Genomic DNA, 16,872 nt, shown 5'->3' with positions numbered 1-16,872 from the left:
TGTTTTTACAAATGATGCACGGTTGGTGGGTTATGATATGCATAATACTTGGGGGGGTTTATGCAAAACTGGTGGTCTCTGGAAAATTAGGAAAACCGCAGAACGGAAAAAAAACATGACATGTGCTGAATCAGCTGGCACAACAGCTGGAAAAAAAGGTGGGCGCTATGGGTGGCCTCACCCAATGCGCCTTGGCCCGGTCGAAGGAGAAGCAAGGCGGGCTGACAGGAAAGACTGGGCCAGGCCTTCCAGTGTTGTGCGGCCCACGAGGCCGAGGCATCGTCTCCCTCGTGCTCGTGCACGATGCAGAAAGTGGAGGCGCTATAGTGGAGGTCGAGACGGTGGCGCGGGACTCCGGCAAGGGATGGACGAGGTCCAGCGGCGCGGGACAGGGCAGATCCAGGCCTGGGGACCCCAGATTCAGCCGGATGACGGCGCCAACGGAGCCGGCGACAAGCGACGATGGCGGCACGACTTCCTGGCCATGGAGAGAGATAGGTTACAGGAGAGGGGCGGTGGAAAAAGGGAAAGAGACGGGGCGGCGCGACCTGGTGCTCACCGGCGACGAGGCGCTCGCCGGCGCGGCTGGCTGATGCTGTGATGGAGCGGCCCGGCGAGGACCAAGGCGGCGGGGGAGCTCGGGAGGAGCAGCAGCGAGCAGGTGGAGCACGCGCGGGCACTCGGGCCCAGATCCGCCCCAAGCAGGCCCCGATCTGGGTTTCGCGGGCTTCGCGCGGGCTGCGGCAGTGCGGGGAGGCCAGGGGCGACGTGGAGGCACGGCGTTGGCTGCGGAGGCGCTGGGTGGCCGCGCGGCCACTCAGATGGCGCCAAGTGGCGGCCGGCAGCTGGGTAGGTGCGGAAATGGAGGCCAAGTGGTGGCGTTGATGATTGGGGAGGCATGGATTTTGAGGGGGAGGCGGCTAGAGGTAGGTGGAGTGGTCTAGGTTTCCCAAAATGGCAGGAGGGGGTCTATATATAGGGAAGGTTTAGGGTTAGGGGGATTATGATGGGTTTTTGGAGACTTGGATCGCAATCGTGCGGCTCTGGACAGAGGGGGAAAACTAGGTGGTCTGCAGGTGAATGGTAGTGGGCTGTGCAGAAGGCCTCGGGCTGAGAGAAGAGAAGAGAGAGAGGCCCGGCGACTGTTCCGGAGACCGAAAACGTCCGATGAAAAGATCGGCTATATTGCCGCTATAGTTATCGGTTGGGGCGTCAAACGGACTCCGAATGTGATGAAACTTAGCAGGCGGCCTACCTACACTAATAAAAGACCGCACGTCGACTTCCATCCCAATTTGAGAATATTTTCCGGCCACTTATAAAATAATATTTTGGACATGCCGCGGGCGCGTGCAAGTGTGTCTGGGCTCAGAACGGACAACGGAAAGAACGGGGAGGCCGGGACGGGTGCAAGTTTTGAAAACATGCGGATGCAATGCAGATGATGACATGGCAAGAAGCAACACGCAAGCGAATGACAAGGCAACAATAACGAATAACTGGAAGACACCTGGCGCATCAGACTCGGGGCGTCACACCACCGTTCATAATTCTTTCATACATGTCACTCTTGATTCATTGCATATCCCGGTACACCACCAGAGGCATTCACATAGAGTCATATTTTGTTCTAAGTATCGAGTTGTAATTCTTGAGTTGTAAGAAAATAAAAGTGTGATGATCATCATTAGAGCATTGTCCCATGTGAGGAAAGGATGATGGAGACTATGATTCCCCCACAAGTCGGGATGAGACTCCGGACGAAAAGAAAAAAAAGAGAAAAAAGAGGCCAAAAAGAAAAGAAAAAAGAAGGCCCAAATAAAAAAAGAGAAAAAAATGAGAGAAAAAGAGAGAAGGGACAATGTTACTATCCTTTTTCCACACTTGTGTTTCAAAGTAGCACCATGATCTTCATGATAGAGTCTCCTATGTTGTCACCTTCATAAACTAGTGGGAATTTTACATTATAGAACTTGGCTTGTATATTCCAATGATGGGCTTCCTCAAATTACCCTAGGTCTTCGTGAGCAAGCAAGTTGGATGCACACCGACTTAGTTTCTTTTGTTGAGCTTTCATACACTTATAGCTCGAGTGCATTCATTGCATGGCAATCCCTACTCACTCACATTGATATCTATTGATGGGTATCTCCATAGCCCATTGATACGCCTAGTTGATGTGAGACTATCTTCTCCTTTTTTGTCTTCTCCACAACCACCATTCTATTCCACCATAGTGCTATATCCATGGCTCACGCTCATATATTGCGTGAAGATTGAAAAAGTTTGAGAACATCAAAAGTATGAAACAATTGCTTGGTTTGTCATCGGGGTTGTGCATGATTTAATATTTTATGTGATGAAGATAGAGCATAGCCAGACTATATGATTTTGTAGGGATAACTTTCTTTGGCCATGTTATTTTGAGAAGACATGATTGCTTAGTTAGTATGCTTGAAGTATTATTATTTCTATGTCAAACTTTTATCTTGAATCTTTCGGATCTGAACATTCATGCCACAATAAAGAAAAAATTACATTGAGAAATATGTTAGGAAGCATTCCACATCAAAAATTCTATTTTTATCATTTACCTACTCAAGGACGAGCAGGAATTGAGCTTGGGGATGCTTAATACATCTCCAACGTATCTATAATTTTTGATTGCTCCATGCTATTATATTATCTATTTTGGATGTTAATGGGCTTATTTTTACATTTTTATATTATTTTTGGGACTAACCTATTAACCGGAGCCCGAGCCCAAATTGCTGTTTTTTTGCCTATTTTAGTGTTTTGTAGAAAAGGAATATCAAACGGAGTCCAAACGGAATGAAACCTTCGGGAACGTGATTTTTCGAACAAACTTGATCGAGGAGACTTGGAGTGGACGTCAAGAATCAATCGAGGAGGCCACGAGGCAGGGGGCGCGCCCACCCCCCCTGGGCGCGCCCTCCACCCTCATGGGCCCCTTGTTGCACCACCGACCTACTTCTTCCTCCTATATATATATCCATATACCCCGCAAACATCCAGGAGCACCACGAAACCCTATTTCCACCGCCGCAACCTTCTGTACCCAAGAGATCCCATCTTGGGGCCTTTTCCGGAGCTCCGCCAGAGGGGGCATTGATCACAGAGGGCCTCTACATCAACTCCATGGCCCCTCCGATGATGTGTGAGTAGTTTACTTCAGACCTTCGAGTCCATAGCTAGTAGCTAGATGGCTTCTTCTCTCTCTTTGGATCTCAATACAAAGTTCTCCTCGATTCTCTTGCAGATCTATTCGATGTAATCTTCTTTTGCGGTGTGTTTGTCGAGATCCGATGAATTGTGGGTTTATGATCAAGTTTATCTATGAACAATATTTGAATCTTCTCTGAATTCTTTTATGTATGATTGGTTTATCTTTGCAAGTCTCTTCGAATTATCAGTTTGGTTTGGCCTACTAGGTTGATCTTTCTTACAATGGGAGAAGTGCTTAGCTTTGGGTTCAATCTTGCGGTGCTCGATCCCAGTGACAGAAAGGGAAACAACACGTATTGTATTGTTGCCATCGAGGATAAAAAGATGGGGTTTACATCATATTGCATGAGTTTATCCCTCTACATCATGTCATCTTGCTTAAGGCGTTACTCTGTTCTTATGAACTTAATACTCTAGATGCATGCTGGATAGCGGTCGATGTGTGGAGTAATAGTAGTAGATGCAGGCAGGAGTCGGTCTACTTGTCACGGACGTGATGCCTATATACATGATCATACCTAGATATTCTCATAATTATTCGCTTTTCTATCAATTGCTCGACAGTAATTTGTTCACCCACCTTAATACTTATGCTATCTTGAAAGAAGCCACTAGTGAAACCTATGGCCCCCAGGTCTATTCTCCATCATACAAGTTTCCAATCTATTTTATTTTGCAATCTTTACTTTCAATCTATATCATAAAAATACCAAAAATATTTATCTTATTATTATTATCTCTATCAGATCTCACTCTTGCAAGTGGTCGTGAAGGGATTGACAACCCTTTATCGCGTTGGTTGCGAGGTTCTTATTTGTTTGTGTAGGTACGAGGTGACTCGCGCGTGGTCTCCTACTAGATTGATACCTTGGTTCTCAAAAACCGAGGGAAATACTTACGTTGCTTTACTGCACCACCCTTTCCTCTTTAAGGGAAAACCAACGCAGTGCTCAAGAGGTAGCACATGCTAATATGCAAATTTCCAATTTAGTAAGCATAATTAGTTGCAACCTTCGAGTGTTACATCGCACTCAAAGTTGAGATTAGACATTCAATGTTTTGTTTGTTCCGCTAACTTATATATTATGACTTAAGATTTGATCCCAAACCACATAAGAAAGGACATATAGGTATAGATGTACCTTTTGGAATGTAAAAACTCATGTGTGGAAACAAAGCACGTAAACTTTCAGTCTTCCATATGGTCTTCCACCTTAGTGACTTGAGATTAATCTCATAGACGCCAAGGTCTACAGTCACAAAAAGGATATCACTGCCCTCCACAGATCCAATTAGTCTAGGTCTTCTCTCGGGGTTTTGAACGGGGAGAAGGTTTTTGAGGTCGATGAGTGTTCGTTGAGTCCATGATGCAACTCCGTTGGAACCCATCTGTCTTGACCACAAGTAGAGGGTTAATCTATCCATGTGTGCAAGACCCAAACTGTCATCCTCCATGGCCATGAGTATAGTGGCACCGACAAAGACATCCTCCACTGGCGGCCCATCAAGCAATGATAAGCAACTAGAGCTCAAGTTGTACTTGAGAATTCCTACACAAACATCAACATAATATGAAAGTATGAAGTAGAGTGGGTCTTCGATGAGCCTGGGGGGATTGATTCGATGCATGCCCCAAATGGAACATGAAGGCCAGAGGAATCTCTCCACCGCTTGCTCCATGGTTTAGAGCATGGCTTGCTCAGAAATTTAGAGCACGGATTGCTCCAATTGCACATCTCTGGCAGGGACACACCCGCGTATGCAACACAATCATCCTCGTCCTCGCCCTCTCCCACATACAAGTAGGCAAAGACCAACCGGAACGGGCCCTCATGACACTTGCGGTGGTCACATCCAGTCATAGCACAAAGCACAACGGCTACACGGTTGTCGGCCACCATGTATCTTTTGGGTGTGTGCACCTCCGTCCAGCGGGACGTCATGGGGTTCCGAATGATGAACTTTGTGGATCTCCGACCCTTTTCCCCAAATAGAACATGACCATGTCGACAATCCCATACATCATACTTCGACTCGATCCAGTCGTCCTTGGATATGCATGAGCCGGATGTTGTGGTGGGAACAAAGTGTGATACAGGTTCTTCCTCCTCTCCCGAGTCGGAGGTGTCGATCTGATTACAAAAGAATCCCAAAATGGGGAGAACTACATGGAATTCTTGATAGCGGCTCTGGAAGTTAGGGCTGGTGAGAAGGCCGAACCAGAGCTTACTTGCAAGTGAGGCGCGCACGAGGAATGAGGGCTCATCCGGCGGGATACGGAGGAAGATCTCCTCGAGAAGCTCGTCGGGCAAGGATGGTGCCGCTAGCGGCGGCGTGGTTGTTGGCATGGAGGCGAGGGTTTCGGGTGGGGGAAAATTCGATGAAGCAAATAAATGTGGCCGCAGATGTAAGGGTTTGTCCAACATATGGGGTCGGAGTGGCAGCGAGAGGGGGTTGCTCTCGTTGTTGGCTTGTAGATGAGTTGTCTTTTTAAGAATGTTTAGTTTTGTACAATCAGATAGAGAGAACAACAAATCCATACCAAATAAGACATATACCCATATTCAAAATGAAAAGGGTCTTGATATAAATAAAAAAGGTACTCAGATTCTTGAGCCATCTCGCAGGCCCAAATCCGTAGCCTCTCTCCGTCTTATTCAACTCTATCTCCTGAATAAAAATAGTTACAAGTTTTGCTTTGGTACCCCCCCCCCCCCCCCCCCCAAAAAAAAGTTTACAGTTGATCCGAATATGTACGAGAATACCCTTTTAAGTAACTTTAAGATTCGTGCAAAAAAATGGGAAGAGGGAGTACTAAAGCAAAACTCAATAGTTATTATTAAAATCCACCATAATATGTATGATTTATGGGTAATTTTTGTCGAGCACATGCTACACAACATCAAAATGTCTTAGAACAATACTCCTAAAAAATCATATTAGTCGTACAAATCAACAATAAAATATATCCGGTCCACCTAATGGATGCGAATATATTTTGCTTTTTCGATACTCTATACACACCTCTCATTTTCTTGTAACCGGTAGTTGTGCGTAATAAACCAGACATATTATTTACTGCAATTGAATCTCATTTGGTAAAAATGTAACATCTTCTATTCAATTAAATATGAATACATAATCAGTACATATGGCACAACATAACAACACACACGAGTTGAAATCAAACAACAAACACCATACAACAATGATCAATGCTATAGATGGACGGATGAGGCTAGGCGGCAGTGACGGCGGTCTTCATGCCGGACTGGCAGTGTACGGGGATGTTGTAGATGAAGTAGTTTGTTCCCCTCAAAAAAAAAAGATGAAGCAGTTTGTGCCGCATGCCAGCGTCGCACCGTCGGAGCCAGACTTGTAGACCTTGGCACCTTGGCCAGCTTGGCGCATGCCCTGTACCCCGCTGCGCCCACCACATGTCATGTGTCGTAGCGCCATACTTGAACACTGCAGACTACACCATAATTCATATATTCTCTCCCTTTCATAATGCAGTGCGTATATTATTTTTTTTAAAGCCAAACCTCACAAACTTTGATCAAGTTTATGAAGAGAAATATTTGTATCTAGAATGTCAAACACATATCATTAAATTCATCATAAAATGTAGTTTCGTATTTTATATTTTTGGTATTGTAGATATAAATAGTTTCTCTATAAACTTGGTGCAAAGCATGACTTTTCAACAATTCTATACGCACTACATTATGAAACGGAGGGAGGGAGTACATCAAAACTTTATATCCGTTCATGCAGAATAATATTTGTCGATCAATGCATGCATGAATGTAGGTAGTATGTACAATGGGTTGTACCTGACGAGATATGCATTGGTTCTCTCTAAACAAAATAGAAAGGCTGGAAGGTTACTCACTTTAGATACGCAGTGTACCAAAGTGACCTGACGTTTCAGTTCCCCTCGCCAGGTTGGTTAAACAAAGCATCCAAGCGGAGGCTGAGAAAAAAATAATCGTTCCTCATTTCCATAATCCAATACTGAAGCCAAGCAATGGCACGCCAATTGCATTATTACACGTACATATCATACAGGCTACCGCCTAACCAACCCGAGCACAATTGACATTACTCCACCGGAACTCGTAACTAGTATGCCAGTATACACAAGAATGGAATCCATAAGCACACATATCCGCGAGAAAAATCAAGAGAACAAATCGTTCCTCCAGACCAAGATGGTCTTTCATTGAGGCCTGTAGTAGTTGCTCTGGTGATGAGGAGGGTACGCGCCTGGGGCACTGTACGGTGCTTGTGGATACGGCCCTGGTTGCTGCGGCTGTGGCTGCTGCCCATTGTAGTACGGCCCGCGCCACCCGGGATACGCTGGTTGGCCATAGTCATGGCCAGGAGGTGGCTGATGCTGCTGCGGGTGCTGCTGGTACTGACCAGGGTGTGCTGCGCCATATGGAGGCTGCTGCGGTGGCGCACCATAGGTGGGGTATGGCTGCGAGTACGGAGGTCTTGACTCTGGTTGGGAGTAAACTGGCCTCGGGTCACCCCCAGGTGGAGCACCGTACGAGGACTGAGCATGAGGTGCATGTGACGGTGGTGGACTGTGCTGATCCGGTGGAACGGAAGAGCTCCTCGGCGTGTTAGTGTTGTGGCTGGAAGATGACAAGTTGAAACCTGCTAACTTTCTTTGCACGTCCTCGATCATTTCACGGCATTGGATGTTCCGCGTCATTATGAAGTCACTGCACTGCTGTTGTATCTTGCCGGTTGCATCCTGCCAAGGATCAAAAGTATCATCATCAGTAGTTCTACCAACAGGAGTCATCAACTCATCATCATTTATATTATCATAGGAGGGGAAAAAATGCAGTCACACAAACCTGTAAAGACACGTAAAAATTTAGGCCGTCATTCATGTTCTTCTTAATTGCCTGGTATTTAGCAACAGCTGCAGCAATTTGCTTGTAACATCTCTCACGAGCAACTGCAAAGTTATGTTCCACAAATCAGGACAATAATTGGTTGATTGAAAAGCATCTCGTATTACAGGCCTATAAACAAAAAAAAAACAAATACTGTACATAAAGAACTCGGACTGGGATATCATTTCGAAGCTGCATAGAAGTGTCAACAAAGCCCGTACTTGAACTTAAGATAGGAGTAAACAGAAGTCGCATCCATTGAAGGAACTTTACTAACAATGATGCACACACGGGAAAAATGTGCATACAAACAAATACCTAGCCTGCCACTTTAAGTACATAAGTGGTCAAAGGGAGAACATAATCGTACGAATAACTAAGATTAAAAATTGCTGAAACTGTCACAGATATGACCGAAACAATAGCTATCTAATCCAATTGTACAAGGAATATAAATGGAGACATCATTCCCAAATCATTTGCTGGTACAACCGTACAACACTAAGTACATTCAAGATTGTATCAAGCCACTTCTAAAGTCACGAGTGCTGGATATCTACCATCCATTGATGAAGAAATTTAAAGGGTTACCTTTGTAATCATCTAGATTGAATACAGCAGCAAATTGCGCATTTTGTTCCTGTGGGAGGATCAGGTAGTGTTAGACACAGGAAGAAAGAACGTCAAATGTAGCATTGTCAATTGTTTGAAATAATTTTTAGGGTCTTGCTTTCTTTGCCAATATTGGTTGCAAACCACTGATGCTTCCAAATATTGGATGCAAATTGTTAGTGCTTCTACACCTTCTCTTAACTAGTAATAATGTACGTGCAATGCACGTTTATGTTAGGTAGGATATTAGTTGCACGTTATATTAGGTAAGATATATCTGTTGCACGTTGGTATTTGGTAAGATATCAATTACTTTTTTCGCGGAAATGGTACGATATTAATTACATGGCAGATTTCATGGGATAGCGTGGAGTCAAAACGTGTTTATAACCAATGGCAGTGGTGGGTAATTAGAGCGTTAAACATGTTTGGTGCTCAACATTAAAGCGATTTGAACCGTTAGATAACATGATTTGACGGTCGAGATGCTTTGGATCTGCCTCTTTGGGTCTTTTTATATTGGTATAGATATATACACATTATCAATGGGATATATCTAAGTAAAAATATTAGCAGAAAGAATGTCTGCACCAAACTACCAGAACAAAATTTGTCCCAGAGTACACTAAGCGAAGTCTTTATCAGGAATTGGGGCTTTACCTGTATTTGCAACAATAATTGTTCCTGTGCTACAATGTTATCAGCAATTTCAGCACAGATAGGATCGTACTTCGCAATCTCCTTCCTAAAAAGATCATCATGTGCTCCAACACCAGCCATCAACTTAGGGAGTATATCATCCTAGCATAAAATGAATGAATGTCCCAAATCTCAGTACACAAAATCAATGTAGAGTTGTAGACAACATCACAGACATGTTACATACGTATACTACTATTTTTGCCAGCATCAAATTCAGTTATGCAAGGACCACCAAACTTGAAAAGCGAAGTCACAACACCTCCCTGAAATCTCAACAGGTTGAGGTGGAAGTAAACAAGAGTGCAAAGCAGAAAATGAATTGTTCCAGCATGAGTAGCAAACTAAAAGCAAGGTTCTCATTAAAGGTTATCACAAATTAGTATTAGCATAGCACTCCCATGAACATAACATCTCATACATAAGCACGACTTGCCCACCGCGATGATAACTGGAGAACTGCTTGCGATTGATTCAATTACCAGACTCCATCAGGGCAGAAACAAGCGAAAGGTGCACTTAAGGCGCTAGCTTCTTAAATTTCCTAAAATACTAGGTGCAAATGTAAAATATGAATGTTTCACATGTATGTAGCATACATGGAACAATTAGAATTCAACTTGAAGAAGGATTGCATGCAGATTCTTGCGACTACTGTAGATGACAGCTAGAATATTCACATGAAAAATAATAATTTTGCAGGTCATCACCAGGATCAGGCACCCAATGTTCGCTACTATAGTATTTGCAGGACGGTTAGCAAACAAAATACAGCAGCAGAGGATTACTAGGGTGGCATTCTAGAGCTCAGGCTTGATGGTTATGAATGTGGAGATCAAAATAAGCCTCACAACAGGAAAGGACTGTACCTTTCTCTTCATTTCCTTGAGATGGTCTTCAAGGCCTGCCCTTTGTGCACCAAGAGATTCCAGTTGCCTCTGTGTCGACACATCAATTAGTTTTACCAAGCTTAAAGAAACAGGTCAAGCCTGCTACATGTTCGCCAGCTAACAAAAATAGGTGCATTACCAAGCTTTGTTTAAGGGCTCCAACGATAGCATCTTCATTCCCATCCAAGGACATGATAGGCCTTGAAATACTTGGTAGTGCAGACTCTATCTGCAGACATATAAAATCATCTTTTAAGTTTTAACTAACTAAGAGGTGAAGAACTCGATAGTGACGAATAATAGGGTGCAGTTCATTGCGAAGTAGATCAAGAAAGTTTCAAAATCTTAAGAATAATTTTAGTTCGATATAGTGTTAAACTCTTACCGGTCTTCTGTCAAGAATAGACATCAAGGGGTAGCTCTCCTTCACATCTCGTTCGATCAAAGCATCACTCGCAGCCGCTTTTTTAAGATTACCAGCAAAAAGATTCAATCGGTCTTGAATGTTCTTTGTTAGGGTGCTTGATTGAGGCCTAGTCCAACGACTTCCGAATTGCGTCCGGAATTGAGCATCTTCACTTGCCTCCTTCTGCAGCATCTCTTCAGTCTGAACAAGCAACTCCTGATTGACCCTATTCAAATCTCTAAGCTGCTGCAACTCAGCTTCCAAGCCAGCGGGGCCACCGCTTATCTGCACAGCCTCAACATCTTCCTTCAGATCTGCAGGTATGCTGACATTACCTTCCAATGATAGAATAGAATCAGGCAAGTCCATTTCCTTCAGCCTAACTCTAGTGATCTCACTAGATTGCTGAAGTTTCTCTGCCTGGGTCCGAATGATATCATCTACCATCTCTGTGTACTTAGAAAGGGCCTTCATGCTGCCATCAGGCACAAGTGATGAAAAAAGCCTCTCATTGCTAGCATCTAGAACTTCAGCCAAAGAAGTAGATTTTACAAGGGAAGCTGCAGGCAGAGCTCCCAAAGTACCCGCCTCAGGAACCCGCATCAGATAAACACTATTGTTCTCCTTCATGGCCCTATCCAAGTTGGTTTTCATGTTACTCTCCAGCTTATTAACAGAATCCAGAAGTGGCGCAGCAACTCCCTTAGCTGCCTTCTTGGCATCAGCCAAGGCGTTCATTCCAATCTTTAGGCGTGCAATTTCCTGAGCAATTTCTTCTTGCTGATGAAGATCCAATGAAAACCTATAGCAAGCATCAGCATAGAATTGAGCTGCCTTGAGCTGGACATGAGAAACCCATGTCCTGTCAAAGTGCTGACTAAGAGGAGGTGCACAGAGAGCTGCATAAGCTTCTTCGTAGAATACGCCCACCTGAAAGCACAACAAGTAAGGCAGATGGCACATTTGAAATCAAAGTTACAGAAATGTGAAGGAATGTGGTATCATGAAGTTGAGCTAACTGTAAAGCATCAACATGCAAATTCTGCCAAAACAAGCAAATCTAGCAGGATCAGATTAAGAAAAAATCTCTAATGCAAATATGAGACAAAGGAAATAGGGGAAATCGATCATACATGACTGTCTTCATCAAAATGTGTTGTAAAACAAAGGACTTTATCGGCACGGGTTATCAGGTTCCGGGTTATCAGGTTAGTCATAATATCAGGATAAACATACTGCACTAACATGGTGTTTAGCATAGTGAAACTCAATAACTGTCAACACTTGACTAGACAAATTCCCCAAACTACATCATATTATAGTGTTCAAATTATAGTGTGCTTGTATAAACGAGTGCAGAAGGTAACAACCCGAGCTGCCTATTAGTTTTAATTAGACTCATCAATCAATGCCATGAGATAATCACAAGGTCATAGAACAGTAGGGACAGACCTGGCGCGCCACCTTGGAGCATAGCGCGGGCGGCTTCCCACCAGCTATGACCTTCTCAAAGAAGCACTCCTGCGCCTGTGCCAGCATGAGTTTCTCCAGCATGGCCGCGCAGTCGGGCGTGACATCGACGGTGGTGGCCCCCGCGGCGACGGCCTTGGCAGCGACCCCACTCTCCCTGAGCCAGGCAAAGGCCCCCGCGGCGCTCTGGAACGCGCCACACGCGGTCCTGATCCCGACGTCGGTGGTGCGATCGGCGGCGAGCGCGATCTGCGAGTAGACGGCGCCGAGGTTGAAGAGCACGGCGGCCTTCTCGAGGTGGACGGAGGGCAGGCCGACCTTCTTGTTGGTCTTGAAGGCGTCGTGCCAGGTGAAGGAGAGGGAGTGGACGTGGGCGCGGTCGGGGGAGATGGGGAAGCGGGGCTCGACGAGGGCGAGCGCGCGGGCGTAGGCCAGGAGCGCGGCGCGGCGCTGCTCGAGGGAGGAGGAGTCCGGGAGGGAGGGGCTCTCGACGGCCGCGGCGCGGAGGTCGCGCACGGCGCAGAGGTCGTCGTCGGCGGTGGCCGCGTCGCGCTCGGAGTAGGCGGAGGCGATGTACTGGCGGAGCGGGCGGTAGAGGTCGACGGCCGCGGCCTTCTTCTCGTGGATCGCCAGCATGACGTTGGCCGCCATCGGGGCGCGGTGGCCGGAGGGGAGGGAGGAGGGGATCGGGGTCAGGGGTTGGGGGAAATTGCTTCGAGGTGAAGAAATTTGGGGGGAGTTGGAAGTTGTCGCGTTGGAGAGACGAGACTAGAGATTGCGGCCGGGGCCCGGTGAGCGGAGAGATACTTCGCCGCGTTGGGGACTCACGAGAGGATGACGGAGTGGGACACGCGACGCTGTCTGGATCGGAACGAGCTTAACGCGATCTCAAGCTGGCCGCCACAGCCCACAGCCCCACACGGTCGGTCGACTTGTGTGCTAGCCTAGTAGTAGGAAAAGAAAAGAAAAAAGTTGTATTTTTATATAATTTGCGAAAAGAAGTGTGTTTTTCTAACACAGTATATAGCACACCCTAACACTATGAGCACTTTGGTGAGACTGGGAAAATTGACGAAGCCGTCCCATACGCCTTTGTAATCGACGCAAACATCTCCTCCCACTAAATGCACATCGTCAGAAGGCCTGAAATAAATACAGGAAAAATACAAACACCAATATCAAGTCGAGGACTTAAACTCTAGTGAGTTGAGAATATCATTATCCTCCTGACCGTCCAACCATAGAGTGTGTGGTTCGCCACATTCTCTCAAACTGGTCAGTCGAGTTGTAGTAGGAAAAGAAAAAAAAAATATGTCTCTTATAATATATTTTTTACGACCATCTTCTTCTTTATTCATTAACTAGCAAAAATGCCAGTGCGTTGCAACGGGAAATTTTTAACTTCCCTAGCATAGACTAATATATAAACCATTATTTAATTTATGATCCACGACAATTATTCCCAATATAAAAAAGAATTATGCTTTCAATCATACCATCTTTGCAAAATGATCACATTTCAGTTTGCGGCTTCATAGTTTCATTTTCGCCTCCATGCCACAATCAAATGAGAAAAAAGAAAAAGAAAAGGTTGTTTCGGAATAGGCCCATCTTGGCCGACGTAGGAGAGAAATAGAAACATATTATTTTTCACTGCTCCACAATTGAATCGAAGAAAGAAAAAAGTGTGGAGCAGCCTAGCTCGGCCCACGCATCGGAGAAACATAAGAGGTGTGTGGTACATTGGTAGATAGATGACAACGGGAACTATAATTGGACGGAAGAATCCTTTCTTCCTTTAATATTAATATTTAATTAGTATATATAAAAAAGAGATTAGGACAACAAAGTGACACGAATTTTACATCGGGGCAAAAATTCAATGACCTCATCGAGGCGATGACGGAGTTTGCAACATCAGGTTCATGACCATGGATTGCACGGATCATATTGCGTGGAGCCAACAACAATAATAAAACAATCAACAAAATCTAAAAGGTTGACGGTATCTTGATGAATATTGTTGTGAGTAACTGGAAAATTTCTTACGGTGCAAGATGATTAATTTTTGAATGGATGAACATTTTTATAACTTGTGAATATTTTTTCAATGGGCACACATTTTTGGAATGGGTGAACATTTTTTGAAATTAATGAACATTTTTTGTTTGACGAACATTATTTTTAATGCATGAAGATTTTGAATCAACAAAACATTTTTTGAACCGATGAACTTTTAATGAACATGTTTTGAATTCACAATTTTTTTGTTAAATTCATAAACATTTTACTACTACTGAAACATTTTTCAAAATTCACTTTCCTTTTTCATTTGAAACTTTCTTGAAATCCCAAATTATTTAAAGGAGAAACAAATAAAAAAATAAGAAAACAGTGGCGTCCCTCCCCGATCATGGGCCAGCCTAATAGGACGCATGGTTTCCAGGACATTTTTCAATATTCACATTTTCTTTTGAAATTTGGAACTTTCTGAAATCTCAAATTATTTCAAATAATAAAAATAGAAAAACGAAATAAGAAAAAGGGAAGTCCCTCGCCACTAATGGGCCGGCTCAATAGGGCGCGCTTGAGACGAGCATATATATAAGGCAATATTCCTCTATTTTTTCAAGTAACACTATGTCTAGGTGGGCTGGTTGTTCCATTGCAGCTGCACATAAGAGGGCAGTGGTTCGAGTCTAAGCGAGAGCAATTGTTTTATTTTTTTAATGTAAAGCAGCGACGGACGAAAAATAAAAACCTGTAAAACAGGGGACGGACGAAAAACAAAAACGTACTAAAAACATTGATGGACCAAAAATAATGGAGAAACAATCCATCCTTTAATATTAAGTATAGGTATAGAAAAGTCAACAGCCTACAACCAAAATCGAAGCCGCCACTCTGATATCCATGCTGCCCCGAAGGGCGCGCACCAGGTGAGCCGAGAGCTCCATCACCCTAGCAACCTGAAACCGACAACCTACAACCAAAATGAAGCTGCAAATCCGGCATCCACGCCGACCCGAAGGGCGCGCACCAGGCGAGCCGAGAGCTCCATCCCCCTAGCAACCTGAAACCGACAACCTACAACCAAAATGAAGCCGCCACTCTGGCATCCACGCCGAAGGGCGCGCACCAGGCGAGCCACCATCTCTGTCGCCCGAGCAATCGGAGCCGACACCCTACAACCACCGGAGCCGCCGCTCCGGCTTAGAAACGAAAACAACACACACTTCGACCCTAAGGCCACACACCACGCGAGTCGCCTGCTCCGTCACCCAAGCAACCGGAGGTGACACCCTACCACTATATTCAGAGCCTGTCGGGGAATGTTGAATGGAAAACAAAAAATTTCTACCCACGCGCAAGATCTATGCATGGAGATGCATAGCAACAAGAGGGGAGAGTGTGTCTACGTACCCTCGTAGACCGTAAGCGGAAACGTTTAGTAACGCGATTGATGTAGTCGAAAAATAAAAACCTGTAAAACAGGGGACGGACGAAAAACAAAAACGTACTAAAAACATTGATGGACCAAAAATAATGGAGAAACAATCCATCCTTTAATATTAAGTATAGGTATAGAAAAGTCGACAGCCTACAACCAAAATCGAAGCCGCCACTCTGATATCCATGCTGCCCCGAAGGGCGCGCACCAGGTGAGCCGAGAGCTCCATCACCCTAGCAACCTGAAACCGACAACCTACAACCAAAATGAAGCCGCAAATCCGGCATCCACGCCGACCCGAAGGGCGCGCATCAGGCGAGCCGAGAGCTCATTCTCCCTAGCAACCTGAAACCGACAACCTACAACCAAAATGAAGCCGTCACTCTGGCATCCACGCCGACCCCGAGGTTGCGCACCAGGCGAGCCGCCATCTCTGTCGCCCGAGCAATCGGAGCCGACACCCTACAACCACCGGAGCCGCCGCTCCGGCTTAGAAACGAAAACAACACACACTTCGACCCTAAGGCCACACACCACGCGAGTCGCCTGCTCCGTCACCCAAGCAACCGGAGGTGACACCCTACCACTATATTCAGAGCCTGTCGGGGAATGTTGAATAAAACAAAAAATTTCTACCCACGCGCAAGATCTATGCATGGAGATGCATAGCAACAAGAGGGGAGAGTGTGTCTACGTACCCTCGTAGACCGTAAGCGGAAGCGTTTAGTAACGCGATTGATGTAGTCGAACTTCTTCATGATCCAACCGATCGAGTACCGAACGTACGTCGCCTCCGCGTTCAGCATACATTCAGCTCAGTGATGTTTGACGATGATATGTATCTAGGGTAGGGCAATAGACCTGATCTAAGCACCCTCCCCAAGGACACTGCCCTACAGTCGAAGACATTCAAAGGACAGCAAATCCTACCGACTGAAATCACCTCAGGGTGCAACTCACTCGACCATGGGTTCCACTCGGACAACCCAATTCCATTCGACTAGGATATAATCATTCGACCACATCAGAAACCACTCGGAGTATGGAAGATCTAAGGTCACTCTGGATAGCAACGGTCAGACGTTCACTCCGTAGTCTTAAAGATCATTTATATCACTTTAATGCTGGCGTTACCAGTAACGTCCCCTCTTTATGTACATTGAACTCTATGTAACGGGGGATGGC

The 16,872-nt window shown here is 45.2% G+C and overlaps 1 protein-coding gene across 1 annotated transcript; it reads right to left on the bottom strand.

The window, feature by feature from the left end:
- Window positions 1-7,223: 7,223 nt before the first annotated feature.
- Window positions 7,224-13,036, bottom strand: LOC123046847 (vacuolar-sorting protein BRO1). Its single transcript, XM_044470282.1, has 8 exons — window positions 12,219-13,036; window positions 10,746-11,696; window positions 10,500-10,589; window positions 10,340-10,408; window positions 9,432-9,572; window positions 8,751-8,799; window positions 8,118-8,221; window positions 7,224-8,011 (listed from the first exon to the last, which is right to left on the bottom strand). The coding sequence occupies exons 1-8, from the start codon at window positions 12,885-12,887 to the stop codon at window positions 7,469-7,471; spliced, it is 2,616 nt and encodes an 871-aa protein (XP_044326217.1). The 5' UTR covers window positions 12,888-13,036; the 3' UTR covers window positions 7,224-7,468.
- Window positions 13,037-16,872: the final 3,836 nt, after the last annotated feature.

Source organism: Triticum aestivum, chromosome 1A, assembly GCF_018294505.1.
Source record: "Triticum aestivum cultivar Chinese Spring chromosome 1A, IWGSC CS RefSeq v2.1, whole genome shotgun sequence".
Classification (NCBI taxonomy): domain Eukaryota; kingdom Viridiplantae; phylum Streptophyta; class Magnoliopsida; order Poales; family Poaceae; genus Triticum; species Triticum aestivum.
Note: the sequence above shows the minus strand (reverse complement) of the source record. Positions and strands in the feature narration are given on the sequence as shown.